The sequence below is a fragment of the Cyrtonyx montezumae genome, unplaced genomic scaffold, assembly GCF_038088225.1.
Source record: "Cyrtonyx montezumae isolate F1298 unplaced genomic scaffold, pur_monq_1.0 scaffold_7, whole genome shotgun sequence".
Lineage (NCBI taxonomy): Eukaryota > Metazoa > Chordata > Aves > Galliformes > Odontophoridae > Cyrtonyx > Cyrtonyx montezumae.
In genome coordinates this window covers 18,494,575-18,519,321 of record NW_027072078.1, presented here as the reverse complement: position 1 = coordinate 18,519,321, position 24,747 = coordinate 18,494,575, and the positions used below count along the sequence as shown (strand labels likewise).

The following is a 24,747-nucleotide window of genomic DNA, read 5'->3' as shown; positions in this document are numbered from 1 at the left end:
ATGATAACAGCCGAGTATAGGAAAAAAAAATCTACAGAAAAGCTCATGGTAACATATGGAGTTTCAAAGTTTTAAGGTATAAATCACTTTTCTGTGTGTTGCCTTGGCAATAGTTAGCATAAATAAATACATGAGGTGTATCTGTAACCCCAGGACACCTGACATACGCAACAAAATAGAACTCTGAAATTATTAAACAGGCGTAATTTCATGTTAGGCTAAATAACAGTTTATGCCCCAAATAATCTGAACATCTATTATCTGCTTGTTCCACTACTGGGAAGTACAGCCCTCATTAAACCAAAACAGTACCAAATATTTTCACAATGACAATTTTACAGCAAGTAAAATGTCATCACTAATCTGTAACCCTGAAACTGTACATCTAACCAAGTACATTTTGCTTGTAAATTAGAAAATAAATCAGTTTACTTTCCTGGACCAAAACTGATTTTTTAATTCAGTTTGCTGTAATTTTTTGCATCCAGCAGCTGTCTATAGTTTACACTGGCACTGATGTGATCTGCCACAAGGTCACTGAGTACACTTCCAATGGCTTTTTTAGGCTTCTGCCATAGAAGAAAAGGAACATTCAGTGAACTCCAGCACTGCCAGCTCTTAACATAAGCTCTCACATTGCCTACATCAATTTAAACGTGCATAAATTTAAAAGCCCCAGTTGTCTTTGTGCTGGAATAAACACACGTGGACACACTACAAGACCTCACCTGCAATTCCTTGGTTAAAAAATATTAAAAAATATATCACCACCTATAAAAAAGACCCTGCTTAACTATGTTGACAACTAGATGTAATGACAAACATAAATAAATAAATAAACAATAGGGAAAGCATGAAGCATACCTGCATGAACACAGCCCTGCCTTGTTTTCCAGATCCTTCCACAGCCTTCATACACAACAGGCTCAGACTCAAAGAGTTCTCAGCCTCATAAATCCAACAAGGAAACCCCATTATACAGTACACAAATGTGTGATCACAATGCAATTGTAAGGACCTATGGCAATGTACAAGATGTCAAGTTGCAGCTCACTATTTTCCATCCAGACAGTAGATTTTTATTTCCCTCCAGATGGATTTCCAAAAAAATAAAATTTAAAAAGTAAAGAAAAAAATTGTATCAAGTACCACACAAATGCAAAAGTTTTCTCAGTCTTTCAATCTTTCGTGAAGCATTGGGTTTATGGATGACTGCCCTGTGCCTGACCTGACAGACAGATTTACAAGGTTAGCACTGAGCCTAATCAGGAACAATCAGCAAACTCTTTCTCTCTGGTGTCATTTTCTGCTTGGATGGCTGTGCTGCTATTATAAATAGGAAAAGCTCGCAGCACAAGCAGGGCGGAAGACTTCAGGGAGATTTTAGTAATCACCTTCCATTCAAATCACACCTACTCTCTAATCACGATTGGATCCTTTTTCATTTTATAGCCCCAGGTGTAAATCGAGCAGCTCATAATCAACACAGATAGGGAATGAAATTTTAGTCCCGCTGAAGCTATTGTAAAATCATATTAATTCATGGGGCCAAGATTTCAGTAATGGTCCTTCCCTCTGGATTATCTGTCCTAATTTAAGGTGGTTTTTTCCACCCTCTTCTAATACAGGTCACTCTGAAAGTAGTGCCTCAAGTTTATTTCCACAGAAAATACAGCAGATACAAAGAGTACAATAACACTATTTGATACAGCAAATTCTCAGCCACAAAGCACTACTCTTCAGCACAGCCACAACCACCAGCTCTGCATTTTCACTGGCATTGAGACTGCATGCTGTATTTATAAATATCTTCACCAGCAGAGGGGTCCCACTGTGCCAATGCTGAGGTGCACCATCACTGCCACTTGGCATTTACACGATGAAGCTGTGCAGGTACAGGCTCTAATACAACAGGACATCAGCTTCAGCATTTTATTATTTTTTTTTCCTCATCCAGAACTCTACGGAAAGCCAGTTCCCAGGTCTCAGAAATACCAACACAGGCCTCTCCCTTAAAGATGCATTCCAGGACACCAAGAAGCTTTGTAACAGAAATATGATTTTTTTTTTTATTTTTCCTCTGTGTCTGTTTTCATATGAGCTGAGAAGTACAGAGTCCATCTTTTCAAAGCTATCTGACTCACACTGATCCTTCTGGTTCATCATTTATAATTGTCATGGTGAGAGCCATATGCAGTACCCTGTGATACGATGGTCTTTTCACATAAAAACAGTCCTAAGTTCCTTTATGCTGAGATGCCCTGCCACAATTCCAAGGAAACAAAGCCAGATCTATAGGATCTGCAGTGCACATGCCCACATTAGAAAAGCCTTTTGTTCAAAGAAAATCTTAGGAACCCCAGCACTCCTATGGCATTAGTGGCACCTTTCCTTAATAAATTTCATTATTTCATAGATGAGGGAGAACTAAGGAACCCATTTAGATTCCTTTCAGAAGGAAGAGTTTTATATTTGAAAAATAGCTGTTATTTATTTATTTAAATTCATAAAATTCGTTCCTTTGGGGAAAAAGATAAATGTATTTTTCATCTATTCCAATTCTATTTCTCATAGCTGCTTTTCTGTGTAAACAGATCCACTTGCTTAAGTGATTTTCTACACTCCACTGAGACAATAAACAAGTCCAGCTTTCACATTTGAAGATTAGATGGCAAAATATTCATGTCCTGAGAGGGTCAAGATCGTGTCCCATTTAATTAAGTATTTCTCCTTCTTGCCATACAATCTATGTCTCTCTAATTGCTCACTGATCTGCCATTGCCTATATACTGAACACTCTTGGAAGCAGCTTCACAACCACTGAGTTTGGTTCAATGACTATGCAAAGCAGCTTGACAAACACCAACCTAACAATCAAAAAAAGCAGCAATAAAACCACATCTTCACACATGCTGTAACACTGAGCTTATTCATAGTGAGAAAATGAATAACTAAAATGTCTCAATGCTCAGCTAATACAACTGGATATTTAATCAGTCAGACCACTATGTAACAAAACAAGCAAAACAGACTTGGTTGGAGGTTTTCATAGTTTGAGCAAATCCACTTGCTCCATCAGCTCATTTGCAAAGGGAACTTGAAGATGCAAGCTCCTGCTGCCTTTGCAAATTCTTATTTCAAAGCAATTAGCATTCTTAGTGCATGCACATGCACAGGTATATCACAAGACAGCAGAAAGTCTGCCCACTTGATGCAGTAGAAAAAACCCCACAGCAATTGACTCAACAAAGTAATACTGCAATTGATTTGAGAAAAAATATATCAACTATTATTGGTTATCAGCAAGGTTTCATTTTCTGCTGCTTTGAAAAAAACACTGGGTGAGGGAAGCATTTTCTTTTCCCTGCTAAATAAAATAAGCATTTTCAATGCACTCAATTAGCAGTGTTTTAGGTCTGTGTCAGATTCATCATCACAGCTAATTGATTTCAGGCACAGGCCAATCTCACCACCTGACATCATTATGCAGAGGTAGGTGGTGAAAAGGAAAACAAATCTCCAATTAAGAAAAGCATGAGGGGAGGAACATCATTTTCAGGCTGCACATGGCATTTGCTCTCACAGGGAAAGAGTGGTGGTTAAAAACATTCTGAAGGAATGGCCCATGAACAAATTTTATAGGGCTGGTCTTAAAGCCCCCAGATAGGAGATTTCCAGTTAGTCCAAGCTGGCTGAAACACACTCATCTTTACCTCAGGAGAGATATGGAAGAGGAAAATTCAATGGTGTTTCCTGGCTAATTTACCTGCTGCCCTTTATATTTGCAATCTCAGTCATAAAGCAGAATGCTCTGGGGCAGGGCAGAGAGGAGGTCTATAGCAGAAATAATGGTAACAAAATGTTTAATACTTCTAGAAAACCAAAACAATGATCACAACTTGCTAGCTGTATCACACAGCTTGTGTACAGCTCCCTGTACATGCTGCTGGGATAATCTGAGGTCAGTACTTACCAGAGGAAGGACAGACACACTCCTGTTTTCTTTGCCTGAGAAGCAAATATTGCTGGGAGTGTGAGGCAGCTTTCCTGGCCCACAGCCCACACTGGAATCCCAGAAGAGAAAAGGCTGGAAGTGTCCCTCTTCTCCCACGCCTTTATGCAGGCACAAACCTGTCATTCCCAGACCTGTTTTCATGCTAAATTGTATGTTCATTTGTGTCCTCTTTAACACTTTGAAAACAAAATAACAGAGCTGTACTTCACCTCCTCTGTTGACTTCCATCTCGGTGCTACTCACCTCGTGCTAAAGCAGAGGGCACAGCAGGCCTGGCTATATAGGCAGACATCAGCCCACAAAGTCTGCCAGTACCCAGCAGCAAGCAGCACCGTGTAATCGGCCCCACAAAAATTTAAAGCCATTTAATTAAGCCCTGTTTTCCTTGTCTCAGAGAGCACTAAGTGGCAGCTCACCTGCTCCAGCTTCACCTCTTAATTAGAGACCTCCTCTGAGTGTAGGCAGGTGCCTCATGCAGCAGCTGGCCCAAGGATGTCCAGCAATGCCACTGTGCCACAAGCGGAGTAAGAGCTTTGGACTCATGCCATACCACAAGTGAGAACTGTATTCATCTTCTCCATGTAATCATGAAGAAGTGAGTAGGTGCTGGTTCTCTTTTCCTTTGTTACCTACACTGTGTGGATGAGACATTCACAAAGCTAATTCCTATTAGATTTGGTGTGCATCTTCACTTGTACCATACTTCTATTGCAACTTGCTATGTATTTTTTCTCCTTCTGAACTTCATTCTTCAAGGCTTTTAGGCTTAAACAGCCATTTTTCTCAGGCCATTTTGATTACATTCCATTAACAATACCTCAGTGGCAACAAAAAAAAAACATTAAAAAGCAGCAGTAACACGGCTGTGATAAAGAGCACTGCTGCATGAATTTGCTGTCTCACTGAGCCAAGGAAGCTCAGCAAAGCAAAACATTTGCATGTTTCTGCTTCAGACCACAAGTGAGCAACAACTGAAGCTTTATCTGGGTACAGTACTGCTGACTGCTTTGATGAAAGTAGTTACGCTACTCCTCATTTAGATACCTCCCGCAGCCAGCACGGCCCACCAGCACTTCTGACAGTTGCTGCTCACGCTGCAGCACCCTTTTCCCCCATGGAGGCGGCTGGTGAGAGTCAGGCCACCCTCCTCAGCTCATGTATTCCGACTTCATTTATAGACCTGTGAAAGCAACAAGCTACCCCGAGTGTTCATTCATGCGCCTAAAAAGGCAGCTAACTACCTTGCAGATGGGTTTGTCAATGCTGGTGCAACATTTGGAAAAGCATACATTAACGTACATAACAAAACAAACAATCGAGCAGCAAGAAACCAAAGACAGCTCCCTCCGGTAGTCACCGAGCAGCCTCAGGGCTGCAGGTAACAAGCTGTTCCACTCGTAAGAGCCCTTCTGACTCGCTCCCACTTTGATACAAATGCTGCTGCTGCTGTGCTACAAATCCGCTGTGCTACATGGCAGCCTCGCCCATCTCCGCGGCCCCGCCCAGCACTCAGCCGCCTCAGCGCAGTACCAGGCCCGTGGCGGGGCTGGCGCCTAAGAGATGCCAAGCAAATCGTCCGTGACACCACACCAGCACCCACAAAGCACCTCACAGGGAGGAAAAGACACAATTTTTGTCGCGGAGAGGCTCACTTACCTTTTGTTGGCTCTCTTCAGCCACCGCAGGCCAGGCTCAGCTCCACAGGAGCAGACAACTGTTCCACACGCAGCCCACTGCTAAAGCCTGCTCCTGGGCGTGGGGCTTCCCACACAGCTGCTCCTGAGGGCACCAGCCACCTTGGGACGGCCCTAACTGCCCCCAGCAAGGCCCAGCTGCAGCCATCAGCCCTAGCCGGGCCTGAAGCAGCAGGTCTCACAGCCCTGGGCCCCGTTCTGCTCCCTCCCTCTACTCCCTGATGCTGACACTTCTCAAGGATAAAAATCCCACCCCAGAATAATTTCCTGAAATACAAACACTTCAGGAGTTGAAAGTCTTTGAAATGGCTACAGCAAAGTGCTATGAGCAGACAGTGTTTTCTCCCTTTCTGCTTCACAACACAGGGAGCTACGTCCTTTGCACAGGTGCCACTCGTCGTCAGCTAAATAAAAGCCACCAATATTTATAACATCACACAGCAGTAGAAACATCCACAGAGTGCACAAATTCAGTTGTGTTTGTGCAATATGCTTTTATTTTTATCCTTTGCAGTCATCTTGGAGTAATCATGTAAACAAGAGGATGGAAATGGAATTACACTGAGTCATATGCAAATGGCTCTAGAACACCTCAACGATTATGACAAGGCATTATAAATAACTTCTCTTAATAATATATATTTGCTGTTTTTAGTACATTAAAGAGCTGCCGTTTATCTAGGAATAGCTAGGAAGTAGTTTAAATTGTAACATCCAAGGAACTCGCCTCCAGATTTTATAATCTTCCTAAAGTTCACTAGCTCCATAACATCTAGGCCACAGGTTAAGCATAAGACTACTTGGATCAGAAGTGTTTTCTTTCTAACTGAAATCATTACTGAATCATTGCACAAAGCCCTATTATTTTCACTCCACGTTGGTGTTTTCCAGAATTTCAAGTAAAGCTTCAATTCTGTTCAAGTTTTTATCACCTGGTATAAAACCAGTTTCTATTCAGGACAAGTCAAATCAGAGATGGGCAGAGTAAGCAGTCTACTTTAACAACAATGGCTGTTAAAGTGGTTCATAGACTCCACAATAAAGCACAATCAAAATTCTCTAACACCTTTGCTACCATATAACTCCTCCTTGCTCAGATTATATATATAGTACCATATGTATGGTACTTCTAAAAAATTGAGATTATTCTAAATTTTAGCAGCCTCAGGCACATTCTTAAAACATTAATGTCTTCAAGGCACCTCCCACACCCTTAACGATCAGTTTGTGGACTGGTTTTTAGACACAACCAAAGCTTGCTAACACCTACTTGACTTTAAAAAAAAAAAAAAAACAACCATAGAGGTTACCAAATATGACAAAGATATACCTGAAACATTTTTAAATAAAGGAAGATTAACTGCAAATAGCATGTAATCAAGTCCAATAGTTTTCTTATTACTAGGATGTGTAATGCATAAATATATGAAAAAATAAAATTCACAGTTTTAAAACTAGAATTCAAGTTCAGCTAGTAATCCTCAACTTTTATATTTATGTTACCTTCTAAATATAACATAACAGAGGCAGTATTATCATTCACAAGTACAGGAAAATAGTATCACTCAAAAATTTAGGAAAGAAGATATAAAATTCCTTTTGTAACCAATAAATACAGCCACCTGAGTGCACTTCCACAGGCTTTTCACTTAGGGGGAATCCAAATCAACTGCTAAGAGACATTTAATAGCATTTTGAATGTTAGCAGCAGCGGTGTAGCTGTGGGCTTTGCTCATTCTGACTTTGTGAATTGCTAGAGAATGAAGCAGAACTCAGTGTTTGGTGCATTAATTTTCCTTTGCATCTAAGCTGGCTTCTTCACAATTTCACAACTTTGCTTGGGGTCAAGGGACAGACATCAGCTGACACTTAACTGAGCAAACCCAATCAATTTCACTTCATCAGGAATCTCAGTGCCATCGCAGCCAGAGGCCTGCAAGTACAAACAGAAAAGTTTAGTGTATCACATTAAAAAAGTAGTGTTTGACAGTCCAACTTTACAGTTTCCCTTTACTACCCAGTGAGCAAACAGCTTACTTGAAGGAAACCTCTCAGACTGCTTGGTGTATTTTCCATCAGCACCAGTCAAATGCATCCTTCATTCTAGCTAAATCTGTATTTTAAAAAGATGAAAGGAAAGGCTGGAAAATGACCAAATGAGAAATAAAACACCTTCTGCAGCTATCCCAAAAGGTCACTTAAGGACCAAAATTAAACTTTAACTCAAACTTTCCAGAGCCTAACTTGCTTTTCATTGGAGCATACTGTTTTCACTTTTCACTAGTGGAGAGCAAATAACCTACATGTACAGAATCCTCCTTTTGCTGGTGTGCTATAAACACCAAATATCTGAAAAACCCTTAGGAGCCCAGCAATCAAGTTTGCTTGAAATACTAATCCGATTAATTTTGAAACATGAGACTGAAGGAGTCTATGAAGAGTAAATATACTAATGGTTGCAGAAGAACATCTCCTTTCTGACTGTATAATCTAGTACTACAGGTTGTAAAATTCTGAATTTTTATTAATGTCTGTTGCAGTGTAAACTGGCACAAGTAACCTGTTTGGTTTTTTTTGTTTGTTTGTTTGTTTGCAAATATAAGAATAGTAAGAATATAAGAATATCTTGCTTTAAGTCTGCTTTAAAATAACGCACACTATGTAGACAAAATATTTTAATAATTTGATTTTTAAATACAGATTCCATAGCTCAGAAAATATATTTTTAATATGTTCTTTACCTATGTGTAAATAATTTGAAGTTATATCAAGTGTGTAATCACTGATTACTTTAAAATTGCCTTCAGACTCTTTGGCAGATCCCAACCACAACTGTCAACACAACTGGTTCACTCCATACCAATACTCTTGACCCTCTAATACAATTTCTGCAGCTGAACATTTTAGCAGAAATTGGTCTGAGTGTTTTCAATATCAGGACAAGCATTCTCAGAAAATACACACAAAGTTCACCAATAGACATTATCCACTGAGTTTCACAACCAAAAATAAACTTATTTGATACTTATGGAAGCATTACATCAAGCTACTCCTTTAAATTTACTTTTATTACAGGCAGACCTGAAGTGCTCTCTTCACAAGGAATTTAAGATGCCTTATCCCGGAGAAGTAACAGGTTGAAGTATTAGATCATCACCACTGGTCATTATTAAGATACCTCAATGTTTTATTAGTTGGAATTTACTAAAACTTACTAAGTGGAGTTTGAATTTTGTATGCAAACTATCGCAATAAAAGGAGCTGGTATTTACTTCGTTCTACATTCTAGCTGTAAAATCCTTATGTAAAATGCTAATTATGCTACATAATAATGTAGTGTCATATAGTGTATTGTCAAGATTATTTGTGTAATAAAGCAGCCGCCTTCCCTAAGTGCAGACAGCTGAATCATGCTAAAAAGTCATAATTAGCCAAGACAACTAAAGGAAGTTTAATTCCATATACGTTCTGTAGAACTGCATCATTTTAAGATCAAAGATGCACTTAAATACACAAAAAGGAGATAAAACCTTAACAACAGACTTATTCAGACACCTCACTTAAATTGTTGCCAAAATAATAAAGAAGTTAATTAAAGGCAAAAATGGTTAAGACATAAGTTCTTGCTTCCCAGGAGACTAAAATACTTTGTTATGTGTGCAGAAATACTACACCAGAAAATGCAATCTGCAAGCAGTGAGATACTGACCAGATATCTTGTCCACAAATAGTAACTAATCCTAGACTGAAGAACACTTTTCAATTGAATTCTCTTGATATAGGATTAGCCAGATCTAGTCTTTGAATCCCCAGGAAATATTTACCAAGAAAATGTGTTGCAATCAAAGTGTATACAAGTGCTCTCAAATCTTGCTAAGAAGTAACAAAAACAAATGACTGTTTTCCTAGGCAACTCCACTACACAGGAGCAGCTAGAAATTGAACTTGAATTAAATAAACCAAGGGTAAGAATAAATTAAGATACTTCTTGTGGTTACGTTCATTTCCCAGGAAGTAGGTTGAAAATGTCGCGAAAAACTCTGGTTAAAAATTAACCTCAGGAACTGTTACCTAGGCAGGAGAACTTGAAGAAAAAGAGACATTGGATTAGAACTGTCTATTAATTTTGTTCTCGCTAAAGTCTTGGACTGTTCTCTCACTGAAATCTGAAATACGTGACGCTGACTGCTCCCCAGCACTTAAGTAATAAATCCAGCTGAAGCACAGAAATATCCCATCCTAAATCAGATTTTTTTGGTTTTGTTTTCAGCATATACAAACATTAACTGGACACTATGGAATATTAAATTAAGAGCGTGAATTAAAAACAACTCTGTGTACTACTATGCAGCCTCTGGTATGTCTGTGTTTCTAAATGGTCTTCCTGAGATGCCATCAGCTGAATAATAAAGCCAAAGTCAGATGTTTAGACAACAAAAATAGATCATCTGGAACAAACGAAGCATCAGCCTTTAAGTTATATTTAGATTGTAAGGGCCATTTGAGTTACATGTCCCACACAGTGATCCCTTACTAAAAGGAAACACATGCGTTCTGACGACTTTACTTGACTGTGTAGAAGAAAAATGAAGCTAAATCATTTAATCAGTTAAAACTGCTCAAATCTATATTTTAAAAATGACACAGGAAGAGCAATCTTGAATTAATACATTATCAACAACTAGGTCACTTACTCTAAAAATGGCTCTCCACAGCCCATAAGAAGCAGCAGCTTTTATAAACAAAGCTATGATTCTGGAGACCTACTTATCTAGTAGACACTCAGTCTAGACTTTCACATGTGTCTGAGTCACTCTCAGCAAGGAGCGCTGAAAGCTAATTGGCAAGAGTTTGGTATTTACAGGGCTAATCTTTCAACAGCTTTAGATATCCATATTTTTCAACTTGATTTTAGAAGACACAGAAACAAACACAGCACATCTGTTCTAAGTTTTTGGAATGTTAAGCCATTAATTTTAAATTAGGTCCATCAGGATGGCATCAAAATCAACCAAAATTGGGACCCATAGTCCAAAGCAAAATGTGCTCCTCAAAACCGTCACAGGCATAAAACTGTCGTTTGATATGATATATAGATTAACTTTTAATTGTGGATTCTCAGTTGAAAGAAGGTTGATGGGAAGAACTAAGGACAAGAGAGCAGTGGAAAGGGTGACCTGCATTTAACTGAAATGCTGGTAGGTGCTGGTAGAAGTGGAGTTGGAACAGTGTCCTCAGAAGTGACGTGAATGAACCTCCCTCCCCCTGCAAAGTTATGGAGCTACATCACTGTATATGACCCTAATATCCTGTCAAAATTGCTTTTATGTCCTCTCACACACACAGTAATTTCAGTAATCTCATCTGTCAACAAACATATTCAACAAAATAGCTGAAAATGAGACAAAATAAAGATTGAACTAATGTTACAATAATTAGTTTGTTTCTTTCTCTGATTATCTAAAAACCATTTCCCTTACACATGGTAAGTGGAGTCTTATTCTCTGGAGACGTTCAAGACCGGCCTGGATGCCTACCTGTACAAACTGGTCTAGGGAGCCTGCTTTGGCAGGGTGGTTGGACTAGATGATCTCTATAGGACCCTTCCAACCCCTACAGTTCCGTGATTCCTTCACTGAGGACTGCCCACATTCAGTAAGGAAATTGTTACACAAACTGAACACTGAAACAGGCTCCCCAGGGCAGCGGTCTGGGCACCACACCAGCCACAGTTCAGGAATTATTTGGACAAAGCTCTCAGAAATGCAGTTTCAATTTTGAGTGGTCCTGTGAGGAGCCAGAAGATGGACTAAATGATCCCTGTGGCTGTCCCTTCCAACTCAGGATATTCTATGAATTGGTGAACAAGTGTTTCTCCTGCTTGCTGATTCAGTTGTGCAGCACAGCTGCTCAGTGGCTCTGCTCTGTGCATAAGTAACTGCAGCTAAAAGTTTTCCTCGCAGAAGTTTACACACTCTCTGTTCTGTTTCTCTAAGTAATATTTAAGTTCACATGCAATTGCTCTATAAGAATTTCTCCTTAACTCTTGTTGTGTTCCTTCTCCACCTTGTTGAAGCCAGAAGTTTCATTAAATTCACATGTAGTTAATAACCTTTGACAACTTCGTTGGATGACGGAATCCAACTGGTTAAAAATACATTAGGAGAGAGAGAGGAAAATGAGAAAGGGCATAAGAATATAGATGCTATCACCATCAGGCAGTCAGAGGAATTACTGTTCCAGGCAGGAAGCTTTGTTCAAACATTATAAGGTCAAAACTTTAGGAATAGTTTCTTATGACAGTGTTCAGCTGATATAGAGAAGACCAGAAAAAGTTTTTGTGTTTTTGCTAAATGGTTGGCACAGCATTTCAAACTATTCGAGAAAGAATCAACAGGCTGTTCTTTAATACAAGAACATTTCTGTTTCTGAAGCTGCATGTAGGAACTCTCACTTACCAACTTAAAAGTCAATGTTTTCAAGGCCTTTGGATCATCTACAATCTTCTGTAAGTTAGCAGCAACTGTAAAATAAAGTATGAAGAAAATGATTTACAGAAAATTGCATTCAATATAGCATCAGACCTCATATTCATGCTGGATTATCATCTTAATTACACATACATACATGTCTGTACATTAGCACATGAATCATTTAATTACTCTCTGGTTGCAATGTTGATGTCAGAGGGTGGTCAGACTGCCATAAACCTGTCCCCTCTCTTTTGCTGTTATTTTATGCCTACGAGAATTGAGTCAGAGAAAAAAGTCAGACTGAGAACCAAGTGATAGCAAAAACTCAAACTTAATTTTCAGCCTAGTCTACCCTGTAAGATTGCTCAACAACCTGGCAAGTGCGAGGAAAGTTGTAGGCAAGTAGCAAAGGATAAGTGGAATCACAGCTGTCAAGACTTACATTGCAGTTCTGGTAATAACCTGAGCCTCCATCAGCACAGGATTCTAGGATAGAGGAGAAAGTGAACCTGGCCTTATCTTCTTTAATATGAGAGCATTTCTGTTCCTGGAGCTGCTTCTCCTGGCTGTATGTTTATGCTTCTGACCCTTATCTGTGCTGGTAATAGTATCCATACAGAATCCTAGCAGTCTGTAACAGATCCCTGAACCAGCAGAAAAAATACAGCTAAAATAAGGGCGATAAAAAAAACCCAAAAAGCTGATCTTTGAACTGCTCTCCCAGTAAGCTTGACCAAGGTTGGCAGTGTAACAGCAGTAGACACTAACTAAATCTAGAGATCAAGAGAACAGAAAAGGAGGGAGGAAAATAACAAACCCTTTTTGTATGTAAGTGCCTAACTCCCATTTTAAATTGTAGTGTTAATTTTTATGATTGCAATTTTTATTTATATATTTTTTATATACAATGTTGTTAACATTAATCCTAATCAAAAATTTGGCTGCCTTCAGCTGCAGGTTTGCTAAACTTGTTCCCCAGCTTCATGCTAGATCCTGAGCTGAGTTCAGACTGAATAACTGGAATGCTTCTGTTCAAAATTGACCGATGAGCTCAAGACATCATTAACTAGACATCAATGTGAGAAAGAGACTTCACGTTTTGCTGAACTATTGAGACAGGAAATAAACACATGTTAAGTAGAATAGCTTTCTTAGTAGACTGAATTGGTAAGTATCATAAGGCAGATGTTCTCTGTAAATATTTGCCACAGATTTTCTAAGGTGGAAAATAAGACTGCAGCAAACCGATGTGCAAGTTGAAGGTACTACTGCCACACGCACATTTGAAGCATGCATCACACATCAAATTCAGGTTCCTACCTCTTCTAGTGCTTCTAACACCACAGTGAGAACAGTTTTCACTTTAGTGCACATAGCAGAACAGAATTTAGCCTCGTGTAGGGAAATACAGTATTTGGCTGGGGGTCTCTATCTCCATGGTAAACAAGTACACCAGCATAAGCTCTATTGCAAATAAATGCAGACCAAAATTTTGGGGATCTCATTTTCTCTGTATCGTTGAGATGGCCCAGAGTACTGTTTGTAGACTTGTAAAATTCAACTGGAGATGAAGAGATGTTTGAAATCAAAAACCATCTTAAGAAATTAGCACAAGGTACATTCTGTACAGAACATTTCTTGGAAAGTACAAATAATTAACCTCCACAGTTAAATGAACTCAACTACAGTCATTACGATAGAACGTCTTTCCAATTTTAAAGCTTTGTTATTCATAATCTTCTTTATTCTAGTCATTACAAATGTTTTTCGTATTAATCACACAAATCACTTACACAATCAGTAAGTCATTTTTTACTGCAATACCTCCTACCTAGCAAAACACATGCAAATACAGATAATGTTTTATGTTACAATTAATATTTGAGAAACTACAGAAGAATATCACACCAAAAAAAAAAGCATTCTTTCTGAGATCTCCTGAAACCACACTACAATATCTCCAAGTTCGTAAGTCTTCAAAATCTCTTGAATGCATGATCTTATTTAGTAGAGGTTTTGTCTTATTCAAGGCACCCTAGAACATTTAAAATAGACAAAGAAAGAAATTCTTCAGCTTTTGTTAGCTAACTTCATCAAAACAGATACAGAGCTATAAACACATAAGGTCTTAAATCTCTCAAGTCCAAAGACTCCTAACTTCACCTATTATAAAATGATGAGCTTCAAACGGGCACTTGTCTTAAAGAGGAGTAGCTGTTCATTCAACATAATCCAGCTGTGGGATGACTACGGCAAGTCAGCATGCTGCTTGGCTACTTTGCCCGAGTGCATGAACTGCCACCTGCCTTTAGGGAAAGTTACCCTTCCTACATTTGCACATATTGTCCAGTTTATCAGGAAGTGTTTTTATAAACTATCACACAGGGGGAAAATGTGCTGAGGACTCCACAAGTAGCACCAAAATCTTAAAAAGTGCAACTCCTTCCTGCTGGTTCTTCCCAAGGGAAGAAATTCAAATTTTCAAAGCAGAAACTGTATAAGATAAACTATCAATATATGTAAATAGTTAATTCTATTTACTTATCTTTATTAAAATCCCTAACCAAAAGAAGTGATAATTTAGATGGGTGACATTCTTAAATAAAACTGCTTTTTATAGAATAATGCTCATTTAATGTCAACATTTAAAGTTTTCTGTACGTTTGTCTCTACTTTCAATATGAATTCAAGCCAAAACCTTTTACATATAAAATGCTGGAAAGGCATTGCATGCAAGAATATGAAATTCCCTTTATCTTTGCTTCTCTGTTGGGTGACAATTTGAGTGCAAAGTGTTTAATCAAACAGAAGATAAGAAGGATTTTAAGGGAGTGATGCCAGATGTTCTCAGGATATGCTTGAAAAAGAGAAGACCTGCACTGATTCCATAATATTAGAATAAAAATTCACATAAAAATAGGAACACCCACAGTCTTTTAAAGTGTTATCTTTTCAATTTCAATTATATACATTCAGCATTGCTCAAGCAAAACTAGTGTTTCACTAGTGACTTTTGGTGTTATATATTTTCTGGCTTTTATAGAATGGCTATAAAAATGAGTTTGCCAGAATAACGTAATTAATACTATTCTACCAAGCCACCATGAATGAAAATCCCCCCAAAAGCTGTCTCTTCCTGCAATATCTGAAAATCCAAGTCACCAACATCAACCAAGAATGAAATACATGCACAGTTGCCTAGCAAAACCACACAGTCCTGTTACTAGCTTATTCCTTTTTCTAACTCCCTGTCTTCCTCTTGGTAGGTGTCTTGTCCTTACCGAGAGCACAAGGCCAACAATTAGAGCCAACAGTCTGAATTTTAATACTTCAGTCTTCCTGCATTTCAGGAAACTAAAAATACGGTTTGTTTTTTAAGAGGTTATGACGATCCTTTGTGTCATAGTGTAAGCCAATGGTTCTAGGCATTTCAATAAGTACTCAGATAGAGAGGCATGCCCAGTGCTAAATAGCTTGAAGATATGGACTCAACTGATAAATGGAAACTTTCAGTGCCTGATGTAAATAGCAACAAAGAAATAGCAGTAATGCCAAAACCACAGGTGTCCACCGCATCTCTAGTTTAGTTATTTTCCTTCAGAAATAGAGCCTGAAGCACAGGCAGCAGGAGCCATCCAAGCAGCTGAAAATGCTTCCTGACAACCAGCTTGCAGGGCTTCCAGTTACTTGCCCAGAAAGTTTGAGATGCCATCTTAACTACGGAGATGACATTCTCAAGGTTACAAAAACGAAAGTTAAACAACACACTCTAGAAGGGAAAACTCAGCCGACTTCTAATGAAATTAAATTAAGCTATTTGTTGCATTAAATAATATTATTGCATATTTACCTCCAGAAGTTTAGGACTATTATTAAACCTATGCAATTTGGATTCTTAAGTATGTTATGTCTTGATACACACCTAGAAATTCCTATCAGATATGCTCACAACAATAAACAATATTCTCACACACAAACAGATGCTGTTACTGTTCATCCCTATTCGGGGCTAGGGATTGCATCAAGCAAAAAAGAAAAAAAAAAAGTATTTCTTAAGTGGCCCCAGCTACTCAATTTTGTCTCCTTTCATTGAGGAAAACAATTTACTATGCTAATCAGTAACCCTCCCAAATAAGGTTACAAGAAGTTTTCATTTTTCTTTGATACAAAAATTGAGCCTAATATTATTAAATGCAGATGAAGCCAACCACATCTGCAAACGCTTTTGGAAATCTAAGGGAAAAGGGAGGAAAATAACCATCTCTCTCTCTCACTACTTCTCTTCCACACTCCCAACAAATTTTATTTTTTTTGCAAGTTAGTGAACAAAGTCAGTTTAATACAGTAACACTCTCCATCAGATGAGAACAGGCTTAACATAGGAGTTTTTAGAGAGGACAGTAGCACTGAGGAGGGAAGAATCATTCTCTCCACTGATGCTTAAGCTATTTGAAAAGTGGGGACATTTTAAAACTCATCTCTGGATTCTACTTTACGTGTGACTGCAGTTTAAATTGACAAAGCCATTTTCATTGAAGTACTCTGAAGTCATGCCGTAGACACTGTACTTCTGAAATTCACAGTCGATTATCACTGTAGCCTGCAATCAGCACTATCTGACAATCTGAGAACCTTGCTATGAATTCATTGCTTCCATGGGGCCTGAATACAGTAGATTCAACTTGCTATTTTGCAAAGTGTATTCTCAAGATGTATAGTAGCATGGACAAAACAAGTCAGAAGAAGCACGGACAAGATAACTGCACAACAGAATCAATCAGTGATGGAAGAACCTTTGCCAAGAAAACCAGCAAGTAAATAGAGCACACTTCAAATCATGTCTTGGAGCAAATACCCTCTTCAAATGTTAGCAGCAGTTAGCACAGTAGGCTTTTGTTGTTTACAGCGATAAATGAGGTGCTGTTCAGCTTGCTTCAGAAGGTTTCTGAAGGACATATAATCAACCCTTGCACCACAAATCATTCCAGGCTCTCTTGCAGGTTTTGTTCAGAGACAAATGGTGGTGTCACTCTGTCAGAGTAAGTGTCTGCATTTGTGGAACATGCAGTAGGATAAAAAGGTCAAAACTAGCATATAAATATACACAACCCAGACAGCTAATTGCAGATGTTATAAATAAAAAGCTCTCATAGCCACTGTCCTCCAGCATGTACATTTATTTACTTAGCATATACTACAATACAATCCCTACCGTACATTCCTGGCTGACATCAGTGATAATTTTTAAATAAGTGATCAATATAAAGCCTGTGTAACAGAAAAAATGCCATCTTCAAGATCATACAAAAAAAAATCCATAACAGACTGAGCATACGTGGGGCAGTCACAAATAGCTGTTTCTCTGATGTAATGGGAGCCTGCCTGGTTATTTAAAATTCTTAACACAGCATGAAATCTAACCCTAATGGCTTTGGAATAGGGAAAACTTCTGAAAAAGTTAAAATTAATGAGACAGTAAATAAAGCTATATGAATACAGTGGAACCATTTCCTGTACAATGCCAATGCAGCCAACTGAGCCAGGGCCATCTGGCATCAACACAGACACAAGTATCATCTAGTGTCTGAGACAATATTTCTGTGATGCTCTCAAAAGAATAACAATTCGTATACTTTTCCACTCGATGAAGAATGAATGGGGAACTTCTGACACTAGGTTTGACAATTTGGAGAGCTATTGCATATTGTAATCCTGAAATTCAGATACAAGGAAAAGTAAATGTTATTTGGGTACAAAATTATTGACACTAAAAAAAAAAAACTCTGAGAAAATAAATGTGTTTAATAATTGAAAAGTGAAATTGTTTTTATGTAGTCCAAAATGCAGTCTGTAAGAAATAGTGAGAAATAGCCACCTTCAGCTGCTCTGTACTTCATCCAAATGTATTGCTATTAGAAAGGCCAAACTCAAAGCACCACAGATTTATTTGTTCTCTCCTGATTGTTCCAAATATTACCACTCCCCCATATGCAGGGGTTTATTTTGCCATTTCCATTTGATACATGATTTCTACCTAAAAACTATATTGGGAGTCTGCTGATTTGAAGATTAATGCTGTATCTTCCTGTACAGGTCTCAAGAAGCAGGAAGCCGGAGTGACAAGGTAGGGCTTTTCTCCAAAGAGCTGAATTTATGATGATACTCATGAAGTAGTTTCACTTACTGCAAGACATCCATTGCAATCTCTTTACTCATTTGTATTTCACACTGCACAGTGATTTTCATGCATTTGCAAGATCGGAACCAAATCAAAACCAAGCTTTGAAACCTAGCCAGCATTGGATTATAGTATATTATGCAAACAATTGTAGCAATCAACCTTTGTAGCTTTTTGGTAGTGATTCCTCCAGATCTCTTGATTATTATTATCTAGTGTTTTTAATAGCTAACAAACTGCATGAAAGATTAAAAATTTTTTCAAAGAGGTCATAAAGGTCTTAAGTGGGAGTGCTTCCATTAATTCATCCATTCAGGATGCTAGTCAAAATCCCTTTTGTTTATGCTGTTTGAGAACAGTAGCAAGGGAAATATTAAAGCATTTTGAGATCTGTGACAGCTAACTTAACAAGTGTTTATTGCTGGAGGACAGCAAGAAGCTAGACATGTTTCTCATAAGAAAGAAATGAAAGAAAATAGAGAAATCAACAGCAAGCTTGGCTTCTATTCTGAGGATGCTATTGGATGCTGATAAGGGAGAAACATTAAAAACATTTAGAAATGTATTATTTATGAAGAGGCTGTCATTAGGAATTTATCAAAGGAAGATTAAGGCTTACAAATTTGTCTGAATTCTCTTTGCTGAATCGGAAGATATAAAGACAGTGGAAATTATTTATTCCATTTCAAATTTGATACTTTAATATCCAAGATTTTGATTTGTGGCTTTACAGTCAGAAAACACAGTTGCAAGAGAACAGCATTCATCAGTAGAATAACAGAGGGCCAAACAAAGTTCCCACTTGAACAGGGGAAAACTGAAAACATTTCGTTCAGCATCTTTATGAACAGGACTGCAATTACATGGCGGTCAGCAATTCCTGCAGCTTGAATGTTCACATGGTTTCTAAGCCCCAGTAAAGCAGACATGGGAGAACCACGAATGTAAGTTTTTGTGTGTATGAAGTACCAGGCAAAAAGTTCAGGTTATTCAATGTCTTCAAAAGACTTTTCAAGGACATTTAACTAGCAGTTTGACACCAGTGTATACTGTTCAAGGGGGTGGAGGAGAACTGAGACCAAAGCTTTGGCTAATAACCAGCTATTCCATGTTACTGAAGAGCAGAAGAGGAAAAGGCATGGAAGAGGCATCAGGAGCATATATTCCTGACTGACTTTTAAGAACAAATCAAGCCCTTAAATATTCATCCTCAGTCAAACCACAGAAATAAAGTGCTTGTGGGTTAAGAGTAGTTCTCAAAGCCCTTCACCTTACTATCCACTAACATGGAGAATTAATATCTAGAGGTCACAGACAAAAACTGGAAAACTGAGGACTGACAAAATAATATACAAGATGTTTCTCTAGGGAACTTGAAAAATTCCCACCCTATTGAATGAATGTATTTTATGAAATAGAAACACTACACTGAAATGTAAAAAGAAATAATTTTAATGCTATAAACATAGCTAATTCAATTCCAATAGCACATGATCATCAAGCGCCCAAATTTGCAATTATTTAGTATCCACTTCTGATTCCAAGGTGATATATTGCATTCTACAGTTTTAGACACCCTGCCAAGAAAAAAATCTGAAAATGATACTACTTCTTGACTAAATTATAACACAACTGTAATTGGCAAACCGTACCTTCTCCCAGAAGCTTATAAAAAAAAGAAAAGATGAGTTTTCAGGATATTTTTAGTCTCCCATAGTATGTGAAGAGCTCTTAGTCAAGCCATCGCACATTAAAAAGGATAGGTAGAACATACCTGGATATTTAAATTCTTACATATTCCAGAGTTAGATTATGCATGCATTTAATGGATATAGTGAATATCTAGAAGAATTCAGAGGGCTGAGGTATGAATATACAAACACAATTTCCCCTTCATTTTGAAGAAAAGTGTTTTGATAAACCTGAGTCTTCTAAACCATACTGCAGACTCAAATTAACATTTGAAACAAAAATTCAAAACAAAAATGCTGCCCAACATCGCTAGGAATGTTTAACAAGCCTGAGATATTACAGTATATCAAGCTCATAAATTTTCTATACAAAAGAATGAGTCATAGTACAAGGTTGAAAAAAGTAGATTATCAGTAACTGAACACAGAAAGTAAGTGCGAGCATTTAGACAAAGAATTTGCTGCCTATCAAAATGTTGTCAAGATATCAAAGCCAGTTCAACAGGTATCTTTATCATACCAGATAAGAGTTGAAATGTAAGTCTATGCACAAATAAAGGAGGTCACATTCTGCCACGCATATTAGCACTTAGCAATCTCTCCTCATCAGATGTTCACATCTCTCCTGCTCTGAGTTTGCTATGAATTATAGAAAATGAATTATAGATTTTGTTCTGACAAAACTATTAAGAAGATAAAGCAGCAGTCAGGCTACTCTAGTACCTTGTCTAAAACTTGAAACAACGAAAAATATACTTAGAAAAGAAGTCCTGATTTCAGGAGTTAGATTTTGAAATGGACTACCTCTAGTTTTAAGTGCATCTATAAATCCTTATTTTGACACACTAACTACCTGCAGGAGAAGCGAATGCCAAGGAAACAAACAACAGTAACTAAATTACTATTGAAAAGGGGAACATTACTTACAGTGCTGTCTTACCAATTTCTGATTCAAATTCAGAGCTGCTTTTTTTAAAAAAAAAAAAAAAGAAAAAGAAAAAAAGAAATGAAAGACCTCAAAACTACAACCCAAGACCTGTGAGAGAATACAGAATGCCTTCAGCTTAAGTTTGTCACCTGCTGTATCAGGCAGAACCCAGACTAATCCCAGTGATAGACAGATGAATTTGCTCCTCACACAGGTGATGGGAACTGCTTGACTGGGTGCTGAAAAAAAGAAACCTTCTCTGAAAGCAACTACCAACTCCACCTGTTTTTCCCTCCTTAAAGTAATGAAAAAATATTATTTACTGGATTGCAACTACAAGACGAATATATTTCCAATAATATATGTGTATAGTTATGTATAAATTGTTATCCATTTATGTCCTGTCACAGTTCAGTCATAGAAGCCATTACAGCAGCAGTCGCTATTCACCCAACCGTGTTCTTTTTCACCATCTTGAATGTCTGAGTTTCCATCACACAGAAAAATGCAGTAAGGTGGGAATGCGCATGAAATCAGCCTTGTTCACACAATATACTTTCTCAAGTGCACCTTTTACACAGCACATATATAGCTAAAATAACTTTGAAGGAGCAATTAGATGCAAAGCTTGATTACCTGCGGGTGTATCTCAAACCTCCAGAACTCTCAACAGTCTAGTCATTATGAGTCACTCTTCAATGCATTAGCTCTAAATGAGCCAGATGCATTGAAATATTTAAGTCCCTAGGTAAGCCCCAGGGGTTTTAAAGAGATTCTCCTATTGCTAATGCGTGTGCATCCCTTGCTAAAGAGAAACAGCTATGTGCACACATTGAAGACACAAGAGTTTCTACGAAATGCCTTAAAATGCAGCACAATTTCTGTTGTATGTACATTTCTTTTCTGCATAATACATTGAAAAGTAAACACAAATTATTTAGTCTATGCTTAAAATGAATTTTTACATTCTATTAGGGAATTTTCTCATTAGTAAGTTTACAAGTACATCAAGCTTAAGAATATATAAAATGGGATATAAAACTAAAAAAATCAGTTATTTCATTCATTTTGAACAGTAGGCAAGAAAAAAAACTTTCTAGTAAACTTCTAAGATTATAAAAATCAAATGTTCTTCAGCTGCAGGTTTGCTAAACTTGTTCCCCAGCTTCATGCTAGATCCTGAGCTGAGTTCAGACTGAATAACTGGAATGCTTCTGTTCAAAATTGACTGATGAGCTCAAGACTCATGAACATGACTAATATTAAATGGCAAAACTATGCTGCCTCATGTGGTGGCACTAAACCAGGTTGTGTACCCTTTGCAATACTACTGCCCTTTGCAAAGCTATACATTTATGCAATATATTTCAATTTATGCAGCAGAGTCTTATTTTTCTGTAATCAGAAAATATGCTAGAATTAGTTGAACAAACAGTATCGCTTCATTCAGTTTCAGAGAGGACTGATCCAACAAGACCACAAACAAAAATAGACATAAGCAAAAGCACAATAAAAGTGAGGATACATGAGCTACTGTGATAGTTTCTATGAATTTAATTTATCAGTGTCACTGCGGGTTAAAATGCTCTTACAGACAGTATACTAATAAACTGGGCTTTTGCTTTTTTCAGGTTCTCATTGAAGTATGAAAGTTAAGTTCAACATTAGCAGGTAGGATACTGTAAGACAACCAGATGTTTCAAGTCCTTCAGTACTCTTCATTAATATCATTTACTATTTAACATCTCTTGAAACCATGTCATTTTGGATACGGCTTTATATGCATTCTTTGCATCCATGGCCAGCTTAGCCATCATAGAGCCATGACCTTTTTACTTTAGATACCAGTATTAGTCCTGTCTACTTAGCAACTTAGCACAGTAACCACATCAAATAAAAATTCACACACAAAACCAACTAAAAAAAACCCTAATATGGCATTTATTGTAACTGCAAATACATAAGACATTGGCAAAAATAATTGTCGCTATCAGAATATGATCTCATTTCAAAACATGATCTATTGCTTTTTCAGCTGGTTCTTTTAAAGGTACTAGACCTTTCACTAGGGAGCTTTTGCTTTGCCCTTCTGAAAGCTGTTCCTCTAGTTACCAAGTGTTGGTACCTGGGTCTGGATCCAAGCCAGAAGGCAGATGTGAATTTACCACTAGGTAATGTCTGATGTACTAAAATGTGAAGGTACATCTTCCGCACTTGTTGAAAAAAACTTCTAAAATTAAAGTTACATTAATATAGTGAAGAACAACTGCATATTTCTTGACTGCAAATGTACAAGAGATTTTACTTAAGTTTTGTTCAGGAAGAAGCATTTTTTGCCTCTAGATAAATGTAGACAGACCTCTTTTGATTCTGAAATTTAAGGATGGCATCCAGAAGATTAAATATAGCCTACAGCTTTGATGAAATTACATACACAGCAGTGAAGTGGGACTGCAACTATGTGATTTCCAACAGAAACAAGTGTTTATATGATTAGACTTTCCTTTACAGTATCAAAAAAAATCCAAACAAAGCGTTAGTATGTGAAGGTTTTCTAGTTACTATATGTATATTGCACATTCATAGACATTTTAACTGAAAATATTCTGAAAACATTACAGACCTTTCACATGATTTAACAGCTGTTTCAGAGCTGCATAAAAATAATTCATCAAGTAGATGTCTACATATAGGCTCTAAGACTCATTCTCCCCTGCCAATTCAAAATCCAGTCTTTAAAACTAAACTCTTTGTACTGATTCCCTTGATCTAAGGACCTCCTGTGAAACAATGCTACTGTCAATAAGAACAGAAACCAGTCAATTGTAGCGAGAACTGAACGTGCAAGATGGGATTTTTACGTGTTGACAGAACAGACAGTTGAACTTATTGCTTATCAGAATGGAAATTTTCCTAGGATGCCTGTGTTAAGTGAAGCAAATCCAGCAGGACTCAAAAGGTAAGGTGTGTTGATGCTAAGCAGTGAATTCTGTAAAACTTGCACATCAGCTGGTCCCCACTAACAGCTTCAGCTCACGTACACCATGGCCATACATTTCACAGCAGCTTTTGCTGACTCTGGTTCAAATATCTGTTCAGAAAATCAGCTGTTATGCCAATAAATTGTTGAGTTCAAAATGAACACAGGTATTTTCGCCTTTTTTTTTTTTCTTAAATCCCACTTCCTATATTTCTCAAGTTTTATTAAAAGTAACTATGGGAACAACTTTCACAGGGCTCGGAAATCTGTTTTCATTCATATCATAGAAGCGGAATTTCTGCATGGTTCTGTTGAAAAGTAAGAGAATTTATCAGTTACTTTCAGCCTGTAAGAATCAGATCTGGTGAATAAGGTTAACCAAACTCATCTCCACTATTCATATTGAAGAAGATTATAAACCTTTTAATTTGGAGTGAACAAAGTGGCAAAATCATTTTACACAGAAAATGAGTTTTTTAAGAGGATTTGCATTTTCAGCACCATCTGTTCTTTTATATGTCTCACTGCTTTAAATGAAGGGACTGAAATATTTTTCAAGACTGTACTGCTAAAGTAGAGGTGACAGCTCAAAACGTGCTGAATTTCTTGTAAACAGATGTGGCCAGGGTCCTTCAAATCTTTGCCTGTTTAATCCAATGCTGCAGAAAGTTGCATTCCAGTTTACTTTTTTTTTCGGTTGGTTGGTTTTTTAGAGTTCACAGATTTATTTGGTAAAGATATCTAAACCAACTGATAAAATTTTTTGAACTGCAACACAAAGATCAAGT

At 37.6% G+C, this 24,747-nt stretch overlaps 1 protein-coding gene across 1 annotated transcript in view; it reads right to left on the bottom strand.

The window, feature by feature from the left end:
- Positions 1–6,993: 6,993 nt before the first annotated feature.
- STK39 (serine/threonine kinase 39) overlaps positions 6,994–24,747 on the bottom strand; it is an 88,686-nt gene continuing 70,932 nt past the window's right edge. Inside the window, 2 exon segments of the mRNA XM_065751106.1 lie at positions 6,994–7,642; positions 12,168–12,232. Coding sequence (XP_065607178.1) covers positions 7,568–7,642; positions 12,168–12,232 — 140 coding nt within the window. The 3' untranslated portion in view covers positions 6,994–7,567.